Here is a 25,074-nt window from a genome sequence, read left to right on the forward strand (position 1 = left end):
CTAAAGGATCAAAAAATAAACCAAGAGACCTTAATGTCATTCTGGCAAAAGCTAATGTCAAAATGGCTGCGAGTAAAGCACTATCAAGCTTACGTGTAACCAGTATCTCACCTGTTCTTCAGAAAATGCCACCATCAGTCACAGTTTCAACCTTGCTGTCGCCATCTGTAAGCACCCCAGCATGCCAAGCTCAGAGTCAGAGTTCAAAGGTGAAAATTGCCCCCAAACTAATCCTGCCACGATCTCAGTTTTTCACTCCACTTCTGACCATTGCCCAACCTACAACTCCTGTTGCTGGCCCCTCTTTGATTGGTCAGCCAATGATCTCGATTCATGCAGCAGAAGCAGTGCAAGCCATTGGTATTTCGGGAGTGACAGGAGCAGGACGGGATGAAGTTGTCACCTCTGGGGTAGTCATCACCCCACCTTCGACATCCATCCCACAGATATTTGCCTCCCAGCCAGAGATGCTGTCGTCTACAACAGGGTTTCCATTGGGCATTCCAAGCCTTGTGTCAACACCACAAGGCAGCACTGTTGTGACACCAGGCACACCTGGGACTCCTGGCACCCCAGGCACCCCTGGTACCCCAACCTCTGACCCTCAAGCATTGTGGAAGCTGAAGCTGAAAGGCAAACTTCTGATGAAACGTTCCATCAGCGAGCAACGCATGATGTCCCTTGAGGCAGAGAAACCAGCCTCGCCTGCCACACTTGGCCCAAATTCTACAGCTGCTGCAACACCTACAACACCCTCTACATCACAGTCCATTTTGTTGGCATCGTTAAACAAAGCCATTTCTTCACCTTTCACGCTACTAACCAGCAGTGTGGCAGGAGTGCATGGTATGTATCACCTTCTGTATGGAATATTTTCTATGCATAGTTACTCCAGTTTGCAAAGTGAGAAAATGTGGATTTGGTCTTGAATTGAGTACATTCTGTAAGGCAGTGCAAATGCCTTTAGAATGTCACCATTACTCAGCTTTATCTAATTTGGTGCTGCCAGAAAAGGTAATGCCTAAATGTTAAGAAACAAATGGTTAATTGGTTTTATTAACAATTTTGAATAATTGTTGCAAAAGCACTCTTTAAAACATGAATTGATGCCATTCATAACAAGACAATATTCTAGAGGGTGCAGGCGAAACAATACAGGTTTATAATTATTGTAAGAGGATTTATGTAGCACCTTTCCACAACACAAAGTCAAGTTCAGTGTGCTTTACAAGATACAAAGGGACAGTAGGTGCCATATGACACAGGAGGGCATCACAATAAGACAAACATACACACATGCACAGTGAACATTTCCAGAAACATGAAGGAATACAGAAAGAAGGCCTTTTCATTGTCATAAACCTGTTTAGTAAGGGTTATATACTGAATATATCAACACCATTCTTTAGTTTAATGAATTATACACTTTCTTTTGTTTGGCATGTTTCAGGGCACCCCTCCTCTGCAACACCAAGCAGGGAATCTCCACAAACAAACCAGCAAACACGGTCGATTCCTCCTAGCATTCATGCCTCCCTTGGGGGCCTAAAACTGAGCAAAGCTGCTTCAACAAGCAGCACTGAAAAGTCTAGTGGCAGTTTTCATGGAAACCCTTCTTTCTTCAGAACTCTCTCAGAACCTGTGACAAAGGACTCAGCCATCATCGCCAATATCCCTAAGCTTGAACTCCTCGCAGCTGTAAACAGAAGTTCTGGAGCTGCAGGCGTGCCCAAGGATGATGAGGAGGATTCATCAGCTGGCGACGATTCTTGCAAGGCCATTTCTTCTGCTGGCTTTGGCAACCTGGAAGATGTTATGCCCATAGCAGAAGCACACCAGGCAGAGCCCAATATGCCATCAACAGCAGAAAGCAGTGATACATTGGTTGTGCCAGCCTCAGTTCAGCCAGGAGCCACATCAATGTCTGTGCCAGTTGTTCTCGCACAGCCAGTCTTTGTCAACTCCCAGATTCAGAGCATAGCTTACAAGCCTATCATCAGTGTGAATATGTTGGCCCAAAGTCGCAGATGGGCAGAGGGCATCAACAATGAAGCCATGCAGCTAGGAACGGTGGTTATCGCTGGCTCAAAGATCACTTTACCTGCTATTCCACTCTCTTGTCTCTTGAACTCTAGCTTCTTGCCTCCATTTTCATCCATTCCAAGTGAAGGGACTTTATTGCCAAACCATGAGCAGAAAGATCATCCATCCCCTTCCATCTCACAAACTGTAGCTGCATCCTTCAATGATACATTTAGTGGAACAGACAAGCAGGATGTTGAAAGTGAGGGAGTAGATGAAAACTTAGAGGTTTTTGGAAAAGGCAAGGATCAGCGGGACATATCCACATTGTCCAGACAGATGTCGCTTAAAGAGGTGCAGGAAGGGAATGAGAAAAATCTAACCACATCACCAGGTAGACAAGCTGTGTCAGCCACAGCCATTCCGTATCACCTGCAAGGCCATTCTGTCCCAACACTCCACACGTCAACCTGCGTCACTTTCTGCTGTGTCAAACGTGCTCAGCCTATGTATGTACAAGTCCGAGGGAGTAACAGGCGTGTGTCCATGTACTCCAACTGGCGCCTTTCAAAGCACAACCCCAACCCTGTTGGTCTCACATCCGCATGCTTCTCTCTCTCTACTGTTCTCGCTACACCTCCAATCCAACTTATTCTACATGTGCAATGCTGCAGAACAGTGTCACTCATAGCTCCTACTGGCGGTACCACCATGGAAATAGTTGCAAGCAGGAAGTAGCCATGACACCATCGGTGTCCATGCAGCCAACCTCAGTTTTGTCCTCTGATTCCTCAGAAGGTGCAGCATCTTCCCAGGATGTGGAGATTGTGTCTTCATGCTCAGGTGAGAAGCAAGATGTAGCACATTGGACTGCATGCTTTTGTAAAATGAGGTACAGTGAGTTTTATTGGCTAATGATTATGGTCAGAAGGAAGGGTTAGGGTTAGGGTACTCCAAACAGTGGTCTGTATAATGTGTGTGCATAATGTGTGGGCATGTTTGTGCATGTGTGTGAATGTGCTCTTACACACATGGACGCACATTGCATGCATGTGTTCACACAACCATGGTTGCATGTGTTTGGAGCAACTTCAAAATGTGCATATTCTCTGGTAAACCATCAGGAAAACACCATCACAAACTGAAGGCAAACATTGTGAAACACTGAAAAGTAGTTAGGAAAGTTTGACAGTCATATTTGTAAGCCACATTGGTATATTTCTCAGAAACTACATTTTCCATCATTTGAAGACTGTTTCATTTCCAGGTACATCTAGTTCTTATATTTTCTAATTTTTTTTTGTGAAGAACCATAAGAATGAAAACATACATACATCAACTTCTCACTCTGCACTCTCTATTTTCTGCTGTACTTGTTGATTTGAGGTAAAACGCTGACAGTGACATAATTTGTGGGTGCAGAATCAACGAGAAGTCAGTCTATGTCATCTGAAGCCAAACTGACATCAGCACCAGGTGCTCATTCAAAAGACGAGTCTCCTGAGGGTCTTAAAAAGCAAGCAGTTGCAGCATTCCAGGGTGGATACAAAAGTGAAGACATTTATGAATATATTCGTGGGCGTGGCCGGGGCAAATATGTGTGCAAGACGTGCGGCATTCGATGCAAAAAGCCTAGTATGTTGAAGAAGCACCTTCGCACACATACCGACTTTCGGCCTTATCATTGTCGCCATTGCAAGTTTTCTTTCAAGACCAAGGGAAACCTTACCAAGCATATGAAGTCAAAGGTAAGACATGCTAAGAAGGTCATGTCAATTAGAGTTTGTTTTGTTTTCTTTGCTTGCCAAGGTAGAAAGGTGTGACTTTATATAAGGAATATCTCCAGATATATAACAGCACCTTCCCCTCAAACCTTGTCAAAAAATTAAAGAAAGAAATAAAGTGAAGGCCAAATAAAGTCTAACTTGCAAACAAATTGGAATCAACACTTTGGCAGGTTTTACACAAATTTGGAGCTGATTTCCCTTGTACAGATTAGAGCATGATTAAAATGATTGTAATATTTTTTCCCCATTTGCAGTAAAGAAATAAGGAATCAAATTTGTACTGTACACTATCTGATTTTTACTGAACATTATCTGAGAATCTAAAACATGTTTTTTTGTTACACAGGCTCACCAAAAGCGATGCCTAGAGCTGGGCATTTACCCTATTCCACTCACTGTAGAGGAAAGTCAGATTGATGAAGAAGCCCTTGCCAAGCAGTGTGCCATTGCTAAGGATGCCCGTATCATTGAGAACAGTTCTATGGATGCTGCAGTAGATGGTGATGGAGATGATGATGATAATGATGATGAGGATGACATGGAAGAAGATGACAATGATGATGAAGAAGGAGGCCAGCGTTCACTGGAAGGAGAAGAAGGGGATAGAGGAAGAAGTATGGACAGGTGAGGGGATAGTTCAGAACACAGTAGTGAATACATGCACTCTGGTCTCTGCCTAGTTATGCTGGGTACAAACAAGCACTAAGAGAAGCTGAGTTTCTTGGAGCTAATTTGCGCATTGTCACCTCAAGAGAGTATTAGAGAGAGATTGTGCAGGTGTGGGGGAGAGCTGGTGTTTTATGCAGAGCCAGCAATTAAGGCTATATTGCTTCAAGGCAGTCAGCCCTGTAAACAGATGCCATCTGCAGAGAAAGAACAGCTTGCCCAAGATGCGAACTGAATCCCAGAGAGCCAATCCTCACTGTATTGGTGACAGGCACCTACCATTGTGCCACTAGGCCGCCCGATGGATTGTGGGAAAGAAACAGGAAGATGACATGAAAAAAGAAGAGAGGGAGATATGGATAGAAAATTGCCAATTGCTGGCCCCAGAAACTGGCTAATCTCCATTTTTTTCTGTTGCAGTGAATTATCAGAACAGGATGGTAGCCTGTCAGCTATACTACCAGTAACCTCTGCCAATGTCAGTTTATCAGCCTCACTGCAGATTCTGGATAAAGAAAGGTATAACAACACAAGCATCATTGTTCCATATGTGGAGCATTACATCCAGGGGTGGACAGAATGTGTCTTTTTATTTGTATTTAACTTTTTAGTTGGGTCAGTGGATGATTTATAAATCTGTTAAAGACTTTTGTCTATGGAAAGGTGAAATAAATTCCTGTACAAAATACTCAGAAGTGGGAACATAAATACTAGAAAACTGGGAGTCCTATAAAGATCGTGAGAATTCATTAGATTAGGAAAAAGTAACATTTTTAATGATTTTAATTAAGTACAAGCTGAAGATTGTATTTTTCATCTCCATTCTTTGATTTAATCAAGTTTTTAAGGGATGTTTTACACATCATAGAATGCAGAATGAGCTTACAAGATCATCAGCTTTAACTTCATAAATAAAAACCTTTACTGCTGGACACTTTGTGACATACTTGGATTTATTTAGGAATTTTAATTTATGCTTTGTGCAGGTCCAAAGAGACAGCCACTATCTCATCATCGACTGCAGATAAGAGTAAGCAGATACCGAAACTAGTGCATGAAAAATATAGTTTTGATAGGGTCTCATGTTTCTTATGTTTTACATATTCTGAGATTTTTTGATGGAGACACAACCCCATATCTGAACTGTAAAAAATTCTTACAGGATAGTAAGAGGAGAATTTCACCGCTTCACCTACATAAAAAAAACAAAACAAAACAAAACAATATAAAAATCTAATTTCAATAGGTTTTTTTTTTACAGATAAATCACATCAGATTACATACAGTAGTTGTGATGAGTAATCGTAGAGCTTGGCAGTTACGTTACTTTGTCATTTCTTGTAACAGATCTGGCCAATAGTACTTACAACTTGGACACAGAGATTGCGCGCAGTTTGCTAGACTTGTCACGCAAAGTAGAAGCACAGGGGATTGGTGAGACAGCTACTAGGTCCTTGGAGACAGAGAATGGTGGGTTCTTTATTTTAATTACTTTTGGATGTTGATAGATTTCTGGAGCAATTAATTCCAGATCAAGTGTAGCTCATACTGGAAAAATATCAACAAAAAATGAAAAATAATTACACTGAGCACACTGAAAGCTAAACGCATATGCTAACAGCATTTGCTACATATTTTATAGAGAAAAGCAGTTTTTGTCAACTTTGTCTTTTTGAAATTAAGAGTAGAATAACAATGTATACAGCAAGACAGAAAATCATGCATGACAAATGTGAAACAAATTTCTACAGGCCAGATTGACAGCGCACAATAATCTTTTCATTTTCATTGCAGCTCTGTCACGTCTGGACTCTCTTATTGGTGCACTTATGTCAAGGACAAAACCTCTTTCTGGACTGAAATTAGGAATGGACAACTCTCCCATCGTTGTCTGCATCAAAGAGCTAGAGGGGGACAGCGTTGGGTTGATCATCTCGCAGGAGGGTCAGCCAGGCAAAGAGATGACAACTCCTGTCATAAGGGTTAGTAATTCTGCGATCACTGCTCTTTGGGCCTTGATGTTAAGTAAAGCCTTTTAAGATGCAAACACCAGCTGGGAATGGAAGGTTGCGATGTTTGTAGATTTTTCCTGTGAGACGTTGGCAGACAGAATTTCATTACATAGATAGGACCTGAAAACCTTTCAGCCCAAGTTGGCCAGTTAGAACAGAAAGTATGAATTTTTGAAAAAGCTCATTTTTAATTTTTTTACATGTGATGTGAATTAAACAAAACCCATGACATTTCAAAACCCTTACAACTTAAAGATTATATTTTTAATTGATGGGCTTAATAGATTTTATTCTGAAGTTGGCAACTATTGTCAAAAAATCTGATAGAAGATTAAATTTATGGAAAAATTCATAACTTTGTTTTAACACAACATATATCCATGTTTTATATATTGGTATGATAAGAAAGATGTGATCTTCAAAATATGTTGCAAATTAAATAAAAACAGTTTTTTTTAACAGTTTTAACATCTTCAGACACATCAAGACACATACACTTTATCAAAAACTATAAAAATATTGAAATGATTTTAATCAGTACTATTCAGCAAAGAAGGGAATGGTAAACAAATGTGACATGGATAAAATAAAAAACAATAAGACACATGAAAGTGCAGAGAGCCTTTTGTTATCAAACAGTTTCATTTGTTTTAGGCATAGGTTGACAAGCCATGACTGACTTACTAAAATGTAACTAAAGTGATTTTTTAAAAGTCAGTGTATATATATATAAAGAGTCACATGGAGAGTGGATAGGCACAGCATTGATTGAACATTTATTATTGTGGTAGAAAAACATGCCAAAAACAGCAGAAGTGCCTGATATTGAAAGCAGGGTATCAACAAAGAGTCAGACACACTTCATACCTTAGCAATAGGAACCAATTTTGCCCATTTTTGTGCACTTATCAAAAACATGGCTCATGAAAAATACCACTTACCCTTCAGCTAGTGACTATGATGTCACACACACTTTCTGAATTGGGATAGGGGAGATCAGCAATATACATTTCTGGCTGCTACCCCTGATGGAGTTATCTAATTTCCATTATGCATATATATTTTTTAATGCTGATTATTTTGTCATTATTTTGTAAATCTGACATTGTTATTTCATGGCATTCTTGATGCATGATTGAAATTTACTTTTATGGTTAGATTTTGAGTTTAGTCATACTTTAAAACAGGCAAAACTTAAAGTCACACCTTAGTCTTGCAAAGATTTGGACTACCTGGTAGATGTATTTAAAGGGTTTGTGGGGGAAGAAGTGAGACCAAAAGAAATAGAATATTATTGTGTCTGAGACAGAAAAGTATCATTTTCTAAGAAAACTGCAGCACAACATACCTACAATTGTTATAAATAGCCAAACTATCCAGCAGATGCACTAAAAACAGTATTTTACAGCTTAATGAAAAAAATTTTCCTGCGGTTTTCAGGAACCACTTTAAGGAATGCCAGGGACTGCATGAGATCATAACCATAGTTCGCAAATTTTTTTCAGATTAACTCTGTGTCTGATGATGAGCCTGAGCCAAAATCTCCCTCTCCACCATGGCTGACAACAACTGCTTCAACAACAGCAACCTCCCCTACTGTGACCTCTGTGTTTAGTGAGACAGGATTTTCAGCTCCTTCACAACCAGTTGCTGCTGTACCGTCGGGCTTGTATGCATCAGCACTAACACCTGGTAGCTCTTCACCATCAAACAATCTGGCCTCACGACCGCGGCACTTATCTCTTCTAAAACCACCCTCTCCTGGAGCTGTTGATGTTACGTCACCCAGTGCTGCATCGACAACAGCACGAGCACCAGCTACAGCATTGGCATTGGGTTTGAACACTAGGCCTCTCTTGGCCAATCCTCCAAGCCCATCGCTGATGAAGTTCTTGCCTGCCTATATGTCTGCCCATAAATTCCCTGGCTACACTCCAACAAGCCAAGGGCCCATAGTGGGGCAGCTCATTCTTAAGACTAACACAGTCACTGCTGCTGGGTCCTCCAGGGACAATGCTGGTAGTGGAAATAGCAGCAGCAGCGAGAGCATTGGAAATGTGCCAAGCATGCTGTCCACGCCAATGTCTGGCCAGCCATTCCAGTTCAACAATCCATTCCAGGAACTTTTCCAGCGCCAGAATAGCCAGCAACAAGAAAGTGCAGCCACCACTCCAGTGGTGCTAGCTGCGTCGTCTTTGTCATCAGAGCACAGACTTTCTCCCCATGCTGCCCCGTCATCTTTCTCTCCCTTGCTGAAGAGGTCGAGCTGGTTTTCTGACCAAAATGACACAAATGAGTTACGGGAGAAGACCTCCATTTCATCCAAAGAATCCACCACCCGAGCAGATCAAAGTCCATCCAGGACAGAAAATGTATCATCAGTTGCACTGGCTGAGAGAGCTAGGGTTCAGAGTTCACCAACCAAAGCAAGGTTATTTTCAGGAGTGAATTCCAGAGAATCCCCTAGCCCTCAGCAGGTAGCTTGTGCGATCAGTGAGGCTTCTGTTTCTAAGCAGGCACTGGGTACTTCTCAGAAACTTGGCCTTAACATCTCATGTGACATTTGCCAGGCTATGTTTTCAGGAAGCCAGCAAATGATGCGTCACCGCTGCACCCATTTTGATAAGGATAGACCCCAGCAGCAGCTGAAGTGCAACGTGTGTCACAAGACATTCCATTTGGAAGCACTGCTGAAGCGGCACCAAATGGCAGAAAGTCACTTAGCATCTGCCATGTTGAAGCCACCGATGCTTTCCAGCCAGAGATCAGAGGATGTCAGAGACAGAGAGGAAGAAGAAGTTCGAAAGAAAGAGCCAACCATGGTGACTCAGCTTGCATGCACATTTTGCACCATGTTATTCCAAGACCGGAGTGAGCTTGCCAACCACCTACGCTCAAAGAAGCATGTCAACGCATTGGAACAGCTTGGAATGCTACCTGTTGGCACCTACGAGAAACTGAGACAAGACTATGAAGAGGTAAATTCACCTTTGAAAGAAACATCTATCCAGCCAACTGGATATGGCCTTTCTTTTGGGGAGCAGAGTAGACATTCTTTTGCAATCACTGCACAGAAGGAATATGCCAAGTCAAGTGAATTGGTTTCTCATTTGGCCTCGGTGACTTCTTCAGTAAGCTCTCCTGAAAAGCTGGACAATGTGAGAAGAAATATGACAAATGTGGAGAACTTGAGAGTCTCGCAATCAGTAGCTGACTTTAAAACCACTCATCCTGGTTTCACAGAGTATAAGAGATCAAACTCAGGAGAAAGCAGCCATGACCATGCGCTGAAAGCAAAGAAACCTAGGTTGCAGCTTGTGACATTAAACTCTGTAGACTCTGACCCTGATGGGGACTGCCATCTTGTGATCGATGAAAGTCGAATTGAAATATCAGGGAAAAAATCACCAGATTTGATGCCAGAATCAGAATTCACTATCTGTGTCCAAAAGTCCTTGAAAACTTCATCTGCTTCACAGCTTGTGAGAAGTACTGCCCTCATAGAGAGACACAACTCTGACAAGTTGGAGGAGACATCTTGTGGCTTTGAGGCTGTGGATACCGAAGTCAGACAAGAAATGGAGGAGCGGGGTTAGTCATGTGGTTTTTCTTAGCTCTGCGCAATCTATAATTATAATTTTTAACTGCTGTCATTCATTCCTTGTCTCTTTTATAGGCTACATTTTGCTTTCTTTGTGATTTTTTTTTTTTTTTATTTTTTTTTTTTAGTTTCTTTTTGTTTGAGATGTTTGCAAGAATTGTGCTCATTAGTTTGACAGATATGGCAGCCTCCATCTTGAAGAAGCAATGACAGTCTTTCCATCATTTATGAGAATTTATTTCACACTGAAGTTAAATTTTCATCAGTATGTTATCAGAGCTAGAATACATTATATTCTTTACATACACAAAAAAAAAGAAAAAAAAAAGAAAGAAATACTTTTTGTTTCTGGTTTGCTGGTTCTTAATGGACTAATCTTGGAGGACATCATTTTGCATTTTTCCGTTTTGTTATTTATAGAAGTCCCCTTTCATATCCTTTCCTGCATTGTATAATTCCAACTCTGCATCAAATTATTGTTTATATTATGATAAGAATGCAGTTTTTTCTTATTAAAACTTTATGGTAAAGCTTTGTTTCACTATCATTGTTTGCATTATGATGTTCAGACCAAATGAAAAGTCTAAACCAAGATTAAAAAAACCCAAAATATATTAATATTTATTTCAGGCCTCAGAGTCAAAGAAACCATCAGTGACCGCATGAGAAGAAGTCCATTGTCAGTTGTGGTTGAAGAAGAGCCCAGTTTTGCAGCAGATGTAAAAGGAGCTGTGTGTGGCTTGTGTGGAGACAGCTTTCCAACAGTGGCTGAGATGAAGGTTAGTAATAGACCTGCTTCCTGGAGCCTGCAGCTGAAGATGTTGCAGTTATATGTTCTCACCGAATGCAAAGACCAAGCATTACTGTCTCGCTTCCCTCCTGTATATGTTGACCGCTCAAGCAGCAGAATTTTCAAGATGTTTTACTTTATCTGCCTTAAATTCAATCCAGGAATATGTTTGTCAGCTCATTGTTCAGTTATCAGTCTTCAAGGGGTGTAATTTTGAGTCTGTGTGATTTTAAAGGGAAAACTAATGAGACATGATCTGTGGGCATTAATTGTCTGTTCTTTGTTTTTATTTCCATGGCCTTATTGTTCTTGATAAAATACTAACTACTCCCTTTTTTCCCTTTCTTTCCTAGGCGCACATGCTGTGCCATCCTGAGCTTCGGCCACATGTATGTGAATACTGCGATGCAGGCTTCACAAATGCTCAGTCACTACGTACTCATCTTCACACACACAGACAGGTGTGTTCTTAGCAGAACTTTCTTTTCAGAAAAGAAATTGAGAGAGAGAACTAGAGAGTGTGTGTTATTGTTAGAAGTGTACTAAGGCTGTTTAAAACTACATCTGCACAGTGCGCATATTTGCATCCATGCATTCACACATACTCATGCATGCACATACTTGTGTTTACTTGCACTCATTCACTAATACTTTACACTGATTCAGATTAGGATAAAATCTCCACTTGTGCTGCTGCACCTAATATTAGACTATCTTTAATTAAGCAAAAAAAAGTGTGGAAAATGGTTGGGAATGGTTTGCGATGGGTTTGAAAAGTAAGCTCCCTAAAATCTTACAGCTGCTGTGGGGCAAGTTTGACTTTTATTTGTATCAAATGTCATAAATTTGTAAATCCATTTGAAATTGCTGATTTAAAAAAATCTAATTCAAGTTTTTTATACCACTGCATGCAGGAGCGGCCTTACATCTGTGGCATGTGTGGGGACACATTTGCCCTGTCTGATGACCTTCACATCCATACAGCTTCACACTCCAACACATCAATAATGCGACCTTCTTTTGACCACCCAGGCCCATCCTCACCCATCACTCAGTCAGCCCTTGGCACGTCCTCGCCATTACATTTACTGCGAGCACCTTCAGTCACCAGAATTCCCAGCATGACCAGGTCCAGTTCGACGCAGAGCTTAGCACCCTCATCCGCAGCAACGGCTCCTTCCTTTAGCTCTGGTGGAGGACAGAGCAAGCGCTCGAGGTCACCTGAGGCAGAACTATCTTCCTTGCCTGTCCACCATGTAAAGAGGCTTGCTGTGTCCCAGAATTCAGGTGGTTATGTGGCCCTGGCCAAATCCAAGTCTCTGACGGAGCTGCAAGGGCAGGACACTTTGTATGGTGAAGGGGCTCTGGACAGTGAAAAGTCAGCTGAGAGGTCTTCTACCTTGATGGTTCCCTCGGTATTCCAGCGTGCTCGCAGCTTAGAGGGAGCTGTCACAGGTGCATCTCTGATGGGAAACTTGTCACAGAGAAAAGAAATTTCTGCTTCTTCAGATCTCATGCGAAGCTCAGAAAGAACAGGGATAGTGTCCATGGAAAAGACTGACTCTGGCTCAATTTTGAAAGCAGCTTTGCAGTTTTCTCAGGGTAACTTCAGCATGATCAGGCCTGTGTCTCCATTGCCTACAGACAGTACAAAGGTCTGTGTGCAGGATCAGCCAAGGTCTCATCGCAGCAGAAACTATTTCAGCCAGTGAAGCAGCTTCCTCAAATCTTTATCGTGAAAAGCTCCAGCTTCCTACCTTGACTGTTAGCTCTCCTCAGATTCTTCAAGATGTAACGCAAGGCTATAGAAATCAGGTGGATCCTAGAGAACACAGATTGAGCGCCACAGAAAGGATGGGAGCAAATATTGTGCAGAATAACAACAGTAGAGTTAATTCACCCAATGCAGTCCCATCCAACATAAGGGAGCCTTTGACTGAGAGGAGACAGCAGTCATGTGAAAGAAAGGGTTCAGAGCGCACAGGTCATGAACGGCGGCCAACTATCTGTCGTCAAGAAGAGATTGAGCTTGGAGATCAGGAATTGGCAGCTGTGGACAGCATAGTAGATGGTGACAGCAATGATACTGATGATGACATATTTGATGATAGAACCAGGAGCCTTGAGGTTCAGAGTGAAAACCTTGCAACGGTGCCTCTCATGCTAGTGGTGAAGACTAATGCTGCGTCAGACAAAGTGACTGTGAATCATGGGGTAGATCAATGGCCAACTAAAAATGTACCAACAAAGGGTACAGTTGGAACTGAGGTTCAGCTGGTTCCTAGAAGCCAGGACTCAAGTTATCCTGAGAAAGCTTTGTCACCTTATCAGGCACCAGTGGTCAGTCCAACTGTCAGCGTCTACTGTAGTAACTCCATGGTGGTGTCAACATCAAGTCTCTCAGGCAGTAGTCAGCAGCAAGATTATGCATTTCCCAGATATCAGACTGTACCATCAGGTGTTGGTGTGGAGTACGAAAGAAGTTTAGGGTCCATGTACCATTCCTTGCACACTAGTCGCACCCCGTGTTCAAGTGCACATCCACAACTGGAAGAAGCAGCAGACACAGACTACCGTCACCAGCCATCTTCCCATCATGATCTGCCAGGTGCAGCTGATTTCAAATCACACCATCACCACAATCAGCCAGAGCACATCCTAGCCATGAGGCTGCAAGAGGAGGAGGAGATGGATTCCGAAGTCCAGAGCTACTTTTCCAACCACCTACATGGCAGCAGCTCACAGGACATTGCCTCAGCCATCCTCATGAATGATGGAGATTCTGATGATCCACAGTTGTTGGTGTGCGAAGAGGAGATGGGAGACAGTGGCAAGGACAACACCTCTGATGACATGGAGGATGGGGCCATGGCAGAAGGTGGGGAACAGAATCTGGGCAGCAAAAGTGGTGAATGGGATGACTGGACTCTCAGTGTGGAAATGCAGCCGGCTGAAACAGAAGCTGATCTTCTGACATCTCAGTGACAGATTAGTAAGTCATTTGTTTGGCATCTCTGTTACACATCAAAGGGGCATGCCAGCCAGTTGGTCTTGGCTTTGTCATGATAAACCAGCCAGACTTTTCAAATTGTCACCCCAGTGATAAAGCGACAAAGCAGTCAACTGTTATCTCCTTTTAGTGACAGGCTAAAGATTGGGACTAATGATGCATGTGTTGTGAAAAGCTGGATCTGCAAGTTGCCAAAAAGGACATTGATAGGAGCTGTGTAAAGCATAGTATTTTGCAGATTCCTGCAATGTGCTGTGAACAGCTAATTTTAACATTGAGAGCATGTGTTAAAATGTCAGGGTTCACTTTCAAGAGGGATATTTTTCCAGTTGAGGGCTTTCCTTAACAATTTTAGCAGTCTATAACCAAGATGGAGCATACAACTGTGCGTACTCCATGATGACATGTTCACACCCCGTTGGTCCATGTTGTAGCCCAGCAACATTGTAGGGTTAAATAATTTTCATACAGTCACTCTGTGACTGATATTCTCTGATATTCTTTTTCACACATCATTCCCAGCTGCCCACCTGCCTGTACACATTTAAATGTACAAGTGTAAAAGCAGGTGTGGTGGTGGGGGTGATGGGACAACTGTTTCATTACTCAAGGGGAGTACATCTTGAGACTTGTTTATCTCCTCACACTTGTACATTCCTGTCCAAACGTGAACTACAGCTAATGACCAGAACTTCTTGGCCTTTTGTTCACCCACGTGTGGGTGTAGTGTATCAGACTGTTTCCTCATCCACAGAACCTGCATTGTGAAAGCAGTTTTTGGAGTGTGACAGCAGTTAAGGTTGTGATAATTGTAAGTGTTATTCTTGTGCAAAAGAGAAGAACCAGAAACCTTCCAAACAGTGAATAAAATGGACAAATAAAGTCATGTTCAACAGATTTTCGGTGTGGGGAATTATGTCAAAAGGAGTACATGTACTGGCCCTTATCACTTCTCTGCCGTAAATAATTTGCCTTTTTCACATTATAGTGAAGAGGATGGAGCGGTTGATTCAACTAGCAGTGCATAGACCCATAAGCTTGGATTGAGTGCAAATATACAAACAGAAGCAGCACTTTGCCAGTCAGCATGGATACATTCACTGCTCTGATGACTGTATAGAGTTGTGCTGAAGATAATAAAAAGCATAAGCAAGCTGTTTAATGCAAATTTGTTTCTGACTGTTAGACATGGACAAAGTAACATTTTTGAAAACAAGAAATGGAGTTACTGGAAGTTTACAAAGCATTATTGAAGGATCTCAATATAGGTAAATAAAAATTTTCCTCAAATGTGCATTTTATGATGAAGGAATTTTGCCACAGCTTTGCTAGTTGCCTAAATGGATTTGTGCATGGTGTTTGAGATGTGCATAGAACTCATATTGCCCTCTCTAATCCAAAGAAATCTGTTGCTTTCATTACTGATGTTGATTAGAAATAACACACTCATTTGTGCATATAACACCTCATCTTGGTTTTAAAAGTAGTCAATCCTTTTCCTGAGGCACTTTATTATTGTCTACACTATTAAGGGAAATAAAAATAAGATAATAAGTAAACAATAAAACTGCAATATTACAACATCTCAGAGCCATAATTATGGACCAGAGATCTTGTCAAAGCAGGTATAGCTATGAGTCTTAACACTGGGTGTAGAGTATGGACTGTGGAAGCAAGCACAGAATGGGGGCGGCAAAACCAGTACAGAGTATTGACTGAACAAACAAAAACCAACTATGGAGCATGCAAACAAGCAGAGGATACAAACTGTGCAAAACAAGTACAGAGCTGGACATACAAACAAACAGAACATGGGCTGTGCAAACGAAAACACAGTATGTGCAACAAGCACAAAATATAGACTGTGCAGAGAAATGCAGAATATTGACTGTACAAATAAGGAAAGAATGTTGATTGTGAAGAATATTGACTGCGCAAATAAATGTAGAATGTGGAGTACTAAACAAGTACAGAGAATGAATGATCTGCACAAAGAATATGGACTGTGCAGACAACTGTGGAGGCTCATAATCCTTAGCTACACCCTCATGGGAGGGAGGTGCATGTAATGTGCAGAGTATTGCACACTTTTCCCTTATTTGTGATATGAAAATATTGGATTAAGGTTGCTGTGATGTTGTCGCTCAGACAATCTCACTTGATGCACCTCTTTTCTTACTTCGTGTGTATTGCATCTTCAATAATTCAATTCATTGCTTGATGTAATATAAGCTCTTAACTTTATAATTAAGCAATGGCCAAAAATGGAATACAGAATTTAATCAAAAGGTGTGAAAAAGGCAAAAATAAAATGTTATTTTAGGAGAAATTAAAAGCAGAAAAAAATCATTTTTCTAAAAGCCTTCCTACTAGTGTGATTTGTTTTTAAGAGGTCTCATCATGTTCAAGTTGCTGCTGTCCTGTCTGAAATGATTGTTAAAAACTTCTGGTATACAATATCCCAAATAAACATTATATTAAACATTTAGGTTTGATTTGTGTTAAAATGTTAATTGTCTAATACTTTCTTCCTGCCCTTGTTTCATATACCTTTCAGCCATCCTTTGCATTTCCATTATTAATTTATTAATTTCATTGTTCCTGAAATCTTCAAATTAACGTGCAGCTGAATACTTTAGATGTGGGAGTGATTGATCAGAATGGTTGAGGAGGTTGTTTGATATTTATTTCATTCAAGTATGTATCAGTGCACAGCTGATTTTAGTTTATCTGGTTGTCATGAGAAAAATAAATGGTGGGGGGGGGGGATTGTTTCATTAGTTTATAAAGCTTTTTTTTCACTCAAAGCGCATGAAGCTAAGTTATTCTCACTTTTGTAAGAGGTCTGTGCTGTACATTTAACATTTACCTTTGTTCGTAGCAAAGGCTTGATCTTGTAAATAAAAAACAATGAATTAAGCTTTCTGCTTTCATAACATCTTTCTGTGGCATTGGGTTGTCTTGTATGAGACACAAAAACACTGGGATATACCTAGCCATGGAGCTGCAATGACACCTCCTGTGGTAACAGCAGTGATCTGAACTCACTAGGCTTGGTGGCATGAACTGCAAGCAGTGACCATCAGTTTATCAACAGTATGGGATGTCTGTTTAGCTTTCATTATTAGTTTTAACAGTTACCTGCTTCACTGCATTCTAGTTGGTTTTTTTTGTCTGTTGTTTTCATGTCCCTTGTATGCTCATTTTTGCTAGTCATCTTGTCCCCAGGACAGTTTATGTTAGTGGTGTACGTGGAATCGACGCATCAAACATGGTTGCAACTGCACGCGGTGTCAGTGTTAGGTCGTAGAGTTTATAAACTGGTTTATTTAAAGTGGTCAGAACAGAGAGAAGGCAGGCATGAACCTGTTTTCTGCATTTGTAAAAATAAAAGTGTGATTTATATGATATATAATCACATTCACGAAGGAGTATGCTCTTGGCGCTTAACACGAATATAGGAGACATGGACAAAATACGAAGAACTGAAAGAGAAACAACTATGCAGACAATAAAAGACAAATATAGAAGACATAAAGAGGAATCAGAGAAGAAAGGGTTAGGATTGACAGTGTCATAAATCTGCAAAGACGAGCAAGCGTACTAGACTATCACCACAACCATTGACAACTGTGTTGACCTGTGAATGTCCGTGGAACAAATGTGTTATTAGTGCACGTTTAAAGGATTCAGTTGTGGTTAGGTGGCGGATATGGAAGAGTTCTAATGTTTGCAGCATAGTAACTAAAATTTTGGTGACCGCATGTGTTTGTTGTTCTGGTGACAGGGATAGAGGACCGCACGGTCATCAGACGAAGAGCGGATCGAGTAGTCTGGCTGGGACGTAGGGAAGAGAAGTTAAGAGAAAAAAGGACAGGAACCTGCAAAGAAATTAAAACATCACAGATAGTTTGTATTGAATGCAAATGACTGCAGACATCTAGTCAAATTACGTAAACCAAAGATAAGTACGAGGTTTTTTTTAATTTACTAAAAACAAAAGCTGTTTATCCGCCTCTATTCATACTTCGAAAAATTAAAAATTTGGAGAGTTTTGAAAGTTAGGGGCTGCCCTCCATCAACCACCTCACCTGGCATTCTCAACGTAAGAATGAATTATCGTTGGTAGACGACGGGTTGCTGGGAAAGCCACAGCTTGCATTACCACTGAGCAACTGCCTCTGCCTGCCTGCTCTTGGTGTCGTCTCTGGTCGAAGACGTGGACACCGACGAAACTTGATTTTATCTCAGCTTGTTTACCTCGCTCTCAACAGCAGCCATTCTACAATTAAAGCCTCTGTTGCTAGGCGACTTTTATTTAACGTTGAGATTACTTCTATAACTACTGTCGCGTGAAATAATAATTTGATGGTCACCAACCTATTCTCGCTTATAATAGAGAAATTTGCTGTCAGAGCATATTCTGCCGCTGGATTCTGTACCCACGAGGTTTTGAAAACAATTCTAATTGAAGACATACTAATAAAAGGTAAAAGTCGTCCCCTGATGTTTTTCAAGTAGTTGGGGAGGGAGATGTTAGAGACATCACTTTTCTCGGAGCCTGCTCCCTAACTTTCCCCAGTCCGCTAAGGAATCATTTACCCATTCCTGCAAACTGTGTCGACTGTAGAAGCACCAGAGGGTGTCCATGACGTCAAGAAAAGATGCCAGACTCCTTGTACCGTCCGAGGGCTGCGCTTTAAAAACGGTTGTTAGTAAACGATTCTTTTGCAACCCGAAAGGTTGAGAGGAATCAGTCCAGTCTCTCACAACCTAGTCATTCCAGCTGCCTTGTTCTTTAACTACAGAAAATTTGGGGGTGGAAATGAAACGTAAGCTGCATGAAGTGTTTTGAACGTTCGAAAAAAATTATTCAACAACAGATCCTGTTTTGTACGCATTTATTTTTTTACCTTCTGCCAAAAAAAAAAATAAATAAATAAAAAAAAATAAAAAAAAAAAATAAATAGAAGTTCACCTGCCTCGACTTTGAAGAAACCAAACTTAGTCTCTCATTACAAGCTGCTGCTGCAAGATACGGTGATTAGTTTTGGGAATAATGTGACCATACCAGTTCACCGTGGTGTTGAAAAATAGAAAACAATTTTTGATCTTTTCGATAAGAAAGGTTTTACAAAAAAAGAAAACTGCGCGGTTGATGTAGCAATTTTAGTCAATGCATATATATATATACACACCGAGCCGAGAGTTTTTTTTAATTTAAAGTAATAGGCATATGGAATATTTCAAAAAGACTATAAGCAGGAAGTTCCACAAGAGTAGGCTGCACTGGGCTGCGCAATTCTTGGCAGGTGGTGCTTTGGTCGGAGCAGGTGTGGGTGTGGGTGTGGGTGTGGGTGTAGGTGTGGGTGTGGGTTGTGCTGGGCCAGATTTGGCTTCTGAGAACTTAAACTGAAAAGTCGCTTTTAAATCGTTTAGAAACGTGGGGGCAAGTGGCATTGCGGCGAAATTTATTATTGGTATATCGGGTATTATAACATTCTCGCCAATTCCATCGTCGGCCTGGTACAGATGAAACTGGTAGCGGTGTGTTTCGCTTTTGGGCGGTGTAGGGGGGACGATAATGTCCACCTGTCAGATAAAATGAAAAAATGTGTCGTACATCGACAAATTGAGCTGGAATTCATCTTGTTTGTAATTTGTAAACAGCATCTCATGCGTGTCATTTGAAATACGTGTGTGTGAGAGAGAGACAGGATGTAAACAGACCTGTCTTCATTAGCATTGAGATGGTCAGGTGATAAAAATAGAGCCAAATAAGGAAACAGACAAACGAGAAAGAAAGTGTCACGCATGCGTCGAAAAGATGGCTATCTTAATGACAATGACAATGACAATTCTTTATTTACGAGAGGTAAAATAAGCAAGAAAATGCTTTTTTCCATTTAGCCTTCGCCCTTTACATGGAAGAAAATTAACTACATAAATGAAGTAATTAAGAATTAGAGAAAAAAATTGTAGTAAACACAAAGGAAGATGGATATGTACAAAAGTGATGGTTAAGAAAAAATATGTATACATTTATAAGGTTGCTTAATTAACGGTGAGATGAGTATTTTTAGACGAGGGTTCGCACATAGTATATGACACCTTCTGTCTAAAATTCAACGATGTAAATAACACCAAAAAATGAATGAACGAAAATTTCGAGTAAGTAAAACTTGATCCACTGTGAACCCGACTTTAACGACGGTTAGCCAAGACAACAATGAATAGATAAGTAAAACCAAATGTTGATAATTAGAAAATATCGTAACAACTGTCTCGTGCGAAAGTTAAGATCGTGACAGCGGCTAGCAGAACATAGTGCTGAGGATGTGGATGTATCAGCCACAGAACGAAGTGGGTAGGGATGGAGTCTGGTTAATAATAGTCTTTGTTTAAAAAGCCTGTTTATTTATTTTATTTTTTTTCATTGTTAGCTGGATGACAGAATTTAAAAGTGTGCGTGAGCGCGCGCACACCCCTGTATGCCTGCGTGAGTAGGTCATGGAAGATAGAAGTAGTCAGGGTTTTTAGGAGAAGAAAAGATATGTACAGATCAGTATTTTTTCAATATCAGTATCAAGTGTATTTTGTTTATATCGATGTGCGACTGACAGGTGGCCACCCTCAAATGAGTGCTCCTATTTAGGCATTCAATGATCTTGGGAAGGTGTATGAGTTTTAGTGTTTGTGATGATGTTAAATTTTACTGAAAAATATAACATGATGAAACTTTCGAGTATTGTTTCACTTTTGATTGGCTGATCGATTGATTTGGAAAAAGGAATGATTGATGAGCTTTATCTTTCGCAAAAGCTTAATGTTCGTAATTCCTCAGAAGCTGCTGGCCAGTGAAATGTAAGAATTCTCTAGAACAATCTAGACTGGATAATTAGAACAAACAAAATTATTGTTGAGCGTGTTAGCTGGTTTGGATTGAGATGAGAAAAAGAGAAGGGGGGCACTGAGTGTGTCTTAGGGCATAGAATAGCCCAGCACCTCCCATGGTGTCGGGGACACAAAGGTAAAATTCTTACGTGAATTGCATACTTACCCTTGGCTGTTTTCGTTATCTCCGCATTACCGTCAGCACTCTGTAAGACAAAAAACGGTTTTAGTAGCACAGTACATTTAAACGTCCGTTTCAATGAAGTATAAAGAATTATTAGCAACACGTCATTAGCATCGCCACACCATTGTAAACATTCCACAAGCAGTTGTGTTATGAGCGCACTATACACCTATAGTCAGTAAAGCACACACACATACAAAAGGAGAAATGGCAGCGAGGAAGAAAGTTCTAGATTTTAGGGTGTCAAAGTGCACTCACTGTGATTTTGAGCTCGACACACCAGTGTACATAGTACGTGGTACTCGACTGGCACGCATAAGATAGGTCAGGATCCAGCATTAACAGGGCGTAAGTATTGGTTGCCTTGAAATGCCAAAAGTGTTTTAATAAGCAAGCATTCTTCTACTTATAAACAATACAAAAATCTCAAAAACCCACTAATAAAATCGCAATATTCAGCAAATCAAACTTCCAGCTCATACCTCTTTTGCATGCAGGATGGAAGGAAAGTCAAAGAAAAACATCTTGACCACATCTTACGACGCATATTGGTCTAGACCCCACGGATATTGTTTACGTTATTTTTCTGCCAGGACATCTATGCCACTGATTAATAACTACGATCCCAGGGGTAACCAACATCCGCAAAGTCCGGACGCCGCTCTGTAACTACGGAGACAAGGTTTTTGTCCTTGGTTTCCTTCAGATGTTGTTATCAGCCGGATAATTAACTCTAACCTTAATCCTAGATCCTAATCCTAAGTACCCCGACCCCAGACACAAACTTATGCAAGTAACCTTAGATGTCTACGTGTCGACGTAATGAACTTACACAATAAAAAAGCACAAAATGTATCCAGAAGAAACAAACTTGGACACATAATGTAAAAACAAAATGATCGTAATAAAACTCTAGTCTATACAACATTAGAACTCAGTCAATCGCGTTTGTCATTGCGCTACGCACACACAGAACCAAGCAAACAAACAAAACAGAAAAACGGTTAAACCCTAGAATTATAAAGTTATCGGCAAGTCAATAGGAAAAGTAAGTGGCTGGTAGAGGTGTGTGTGTGTGGAGGTTGGGTGAGGATGAGAAGGCTGCACACATTCCATCAGTGCCCAGCAGTCATGTTTGTGCTTCAACTCTTCGTGCACGTGTGCTTGTGTGCCTTTCGATCTCAAGAAAAAAATAAAAAAATAAAAAAAAGAAACATTTACAAAGAACGTGACATGAAATCCTAAGATTAAGACCTCTGAAAAAGACGGCAGATTTTGTAAACCAACAGCGTCCCATTGCATTTTGCTTTCCAATCAAGCTGAATTCTCAGTAACCAAATAAATTACGGGACGGGTATGTTTTCGGGAAAAACTTATCTTTTTTTTCACGAATCGGAATAGAAGCATAAAATAACATACAAAGCTTTACCAGACACATACAGTTGACTACGTGACTACGATAATGAAACAAAACACCAAAAAAACAATGGATGTTCACATTTTCGACTTTACAAAACCGGCTAGAAAGATCCTTCCAGTGGTTTTTGCAATAGCAGTTAGTCTACGTACGGTGCTGGACCAACCGGGCCATTTGATGGCTGGAGGTTTGCCAGATTCATATCCGGAACCTGATTGCAGGAAACGTCCTTGCCCTCGTACAGGATCTTTAACGTGCATTCGACGTCCTTTTTGTCGGGACAAACCACATCTCCTGCACCATCAACTGACGAGACGGCGACAAAGACCACGAACAACAGCAATCCATTTCTCACCTGGAAAATTGAGGACAGTTTCACCGTCAAACAGTCGTTATATCTGCGGGGGTTTTTTGTTTTTTTCTCTTTTTTTGGACAGAAGAGCACCTGCTCGCTACATTATCATTTTCAACGCGACAGCAGGTCTGGAAACGTGTATGAATGAGAGAATGACACGAAAAGCATCTGTTACCAGACGACATCGCTGAAGCGCATAGATCCAGAATCTTATCTACAGAAAAAGTAGCAAAGTATATGGTTCACAAATTAATAAATGGAAAACAGCATTGTCTACAATGTCATTGAAGAAGCTGGTAGATCCTGTAAAGTCAAAATCCCAAAGCAAGATGGCAAAGCGAAGATGAGTAGAAGACGCCAAAAGTCGACGTAGATCCATGGACGAGACGAAAACAACAGAGATATGCCCTGCGTACCGTAACGCGGGCGCTCACCGCGGATGCCCGCGGGCGCTCACTCACGCCCTAAAGAGCTTGTGATACCCTTCGCCCACCGTGGGCGCCTGTTAAAATGGCGGCTGACAGCGAAGTCGAGACTATAATTTTGTTGATGGATCTATTTGACAACGACGACGAATTAATAGAAGCAATCTATTGCAGCGCCAAACAATAAACTTCTAGTGGCATTCATTTGGGAACTAAAAGAGGAAAAAAAGTCCATAAGAATTAAAGATTATGTGGAAAGAGCAATGCGGTAGTCAAGTATATCACGTAAACACAAACGACGAGTAGACTTTCTGTTGTTATGGTTCCGATTCGGAGTTTCAAGATCGAAGGCAAATTCATCTACCATCTCTAGAAAGACATGACGATGAAATCTGAACTTTTAATACACTTCTTTGTCGTCGTATATATCTATCTGTTGCAAAATACTTATTTATTAGAAGATCCACCGTGAATATCATCGACACGCCTAAACTCGACAACCATGGCGGCCATCTTTGCGCCCGTGGCGTAGTACCTCTAAAGCTAGTACGCGTGCGCCCGCGGGCGCTCACTCAAATTTCCCTGCGATACGGCCCGCACGTCATAGGCGCCCGCGGGCGCACGCGTGCGCCCGCGTTGCGGTACGCAGGGCTGGTCCTGCTCGCCCCACCCACAAACAGCGACCGTTACGACAAATGAACCAATGAATGAGGGAGCTGTATGGTGTTTATTTAACGTGTGACTTTGGTAAGAAATAAAGAAATATGTATTGTGTTCTGTCTCATTGGCAATAGTTAATACTCAAATACCAAAGCAAAACTATAGTTACTGTGTCAGCCATGGTGTCAGCTGACGGATTGCAGACTCGCTGGCTTGAGACGCTGGTTTCTGCCCTTCCGAAACATCCAGGCTGTAGTCTCAGAAGAAAAGAAGGATGGGCCTTGGCATTTCTTCGATGAAGTGCTGGAAGAACTTGTCTTCCACACTGCACCGAATGACAAGGTGAAAGTCTTAAGGAGATGAAAACAGAGGCACGGATGGGATGTAGAAATGGCGGACCGGACACACTCCCCGTAACGCGTTTAAAACAAATGACGTCATCTATGTCATCATTCATTTTTGACGAAGCATCATGAAAACTAAGGGAGGAAAGATCAAGATTTTTCTGTCAATGTATTTTATGTTGTCGAAAACGACCTTTTGTACCGAGAAAGAAGAGTGCAGAAAGGTTAATGTCAAGTTAAGTAAAAGTAAATATTTTGTAAAGGAACTTTTTTTTTTTATCGAGAGTAAACTGGTGCGGAATATGAACCATATATGACGAACAATTTTGTGCTGTTGCTTTTGAAAAAAAAAAGATGTTTCCCAGTGTTAATAAAGAACGCATCTAGAACTTACTACTTTACAGTTCATAAACGACAATAAACATTACAAACAATTAAAGCTGTGCATATTCCTTTACCTTTAGACCATGGAGTTTTACTTACATCGATTATGTTTACTCAATTTTATTTTTCTCTACACATTTTCAAAAGGGATTGATGTTAATGCTCGCTGACTTATTATTTTCAATACATATTTATCCGGTTTTGTTGATGCATGACCATGCTAACGTGCAGTGAGTTGTAGAGTCATCTCACCATTGAGTTTGAAATTCTAAACTCATTCTGAACATGGGCAAAATATCGAAGCGTCAAACCTCGATCTGCCTTAAGTCCCATTATATTTGCAAATGTAATATTAATGTACAGGTAGTCCTCGACTTACGACGGGGATCCGTTCTTAACGCGGCGTCGTAAACCGAATTTCGACGTAAGTCGGAACAAACGTTCATACAGCACTGTACCATAATAACAATACAGTACTGCAAACACTTAGCCTATCCAAACACCTATCCTAGCACAGTACCCT

The 25,074-nt window shown here is 41.0% G+C and overlaps 3 protein-coding genes across 3 annotated transcripts; 2 read left to right on the top strand and 1 right to left on the bottom strand.

The window, feature by feature from the left end:
• Positions 1–62: 62 nt before the first annotated feature.
• Positions 63–2,555, top strand: LOC112561612 (sialidase-like). The gene is made up of 3 exons (XM_025234192.1): positions 63–846; positions 1,451–2,416; positions 2,527–2,555. The coding sequence occupies exons 1-3, from the start codon at positions 63–65 to the stop codon at positions 2,553–2,555; spliced, it is 1,779 nt and encodes a 592-aa protein (XP_025089977.1).
• LOC112562065 lies at positions 1,432–12,629 on the top strand. The gene is made up of 11 exons (XM_025235057.1): positions 1,432–2,865; positions 3,445–3,770; positions 4,156–4,433; positions 4,896–4,994; positions 5,462–5,505; positions 5,823–5,945; positions 6,270–6,457; positions 7,993–10,078; positions 10,719–10,867; positions 11,232–11,339; positions 11,793–12,629. The coding sequence occupies exons 1-11, from the start codon at positions 2,628–2,630 to the stop codon at positions 12,588–12,590; spliced, it is 4,437 nt and encodes a 1,478-aa protein (XP_025090842.1). The 5' UTR covers positions 1,432–2,627; the 3' UTR covers positions 12,591–12,629.
• A 5,540-nt stretch (positions 12,630–18,169) lies between these two features.
• On the bottom strand, positions 18,170–24,252 carry LOC112562066. Its single transcript, XM_025235058.1, has 5 exons — positions 23,993–24,252; positions 22,536–22,738; positions 21,225–21,329; positions 20,949–20,988; positions 18,170–19,480 (listed from the first exon to the last, which is right to left on the bottom strand). Exons 2-5 carry the CDS (start codon positions 22,641–22,643, stop codon positions 19,296–19,298), a joined length of 438 nt encoding a protein of 145 aa, XP_025090843.1. The 5' UTR covers positions 22,644–22,738; positions 23,993–24,252; the 3' UTR covers positions 18,170–19,295.
• Positions 24,253–25,074: the final 822 nt, after the last annotated feature.

This window comes from Pomacea canaliculata, linkage group LG4 (genome assembly GCF_003073045.1).
Source record: "Pomacea canaliculata isolate SZHN2017 linkage group LG4, ASM307304v1, whole genome shotgun sequence".
In the NCBI taxonomy this organism is placed as follows: Eukaryota; Metazoa; Mollusca; class Gastropoda; order Architaenioglossa; family Ampullariidae; genus Pomacea; species Pomacea canaliculata.

Bases quoted from the DNA above. Each gene is read 5' to 3' on its own strand.
- LOC112561612 (XM_025234192.1), top strand. From the start codon at position 63: ATGGCTGCGAGTAAAGCACTATCAAGCTTACGTGTAACCAGTATCTCA. The intron at 847-1,450 runs GTATGTATCACC...GGCATGTTTCAG, and splicing joins CAGTGTGGCAGGAGTGCATG to GGCACCCCTCCTCTGCAACA. The intron at 2,417-2,526 runs GTAGACAAGCTG...AAACGTGCTCAG, and splicing joins AAATCTAACCACATCACCAG to CCTATGTATGTACAAGTCCG.
- LOC112562065 (XM_025235057.1), top strand. From the start codon at position 2,628: ATGCTTCTCTCTCTCTACTGTTCTCGCTACACCTCCAATCCAACTTAT. The intron at 3,771-4,155 runs GTAAGACATGCT...TTTGTTACACAG, and splicing joins CCAAGCATATGAAGTCAAAG to GCTCACCAAAAGCGATGCCT. The intron at 6,458-7,992 runs GTTAGTAATTCT...AATTTTTTTCAG, and splicing joins TGACAACTCCTGTCATAAGG to ATTAACTCTGTGTCTGATGA.
- LOC112562066 (XM_025235058.1), bottom strand. From the start codon at position 22,643: ATGCACGTTAAAGATCCTGTACGAGGGCAAGGACGTTTCCTGCAATCA. The intron at 20,989-21,224 runs GTGAGTGCACTT...TTTGTCTTACAG, and splicing joins GTGTCGAGCTCAAAATCACA to AGTGCTGACGGTAATGCGGA. The intron at 19,481-20,948 runs GTAAGTATGCAA...TTTATCTGACAG, and splicing joins GATAACGAAAACAGCCAAGG to GTGGACATTATCGTCCCCCC.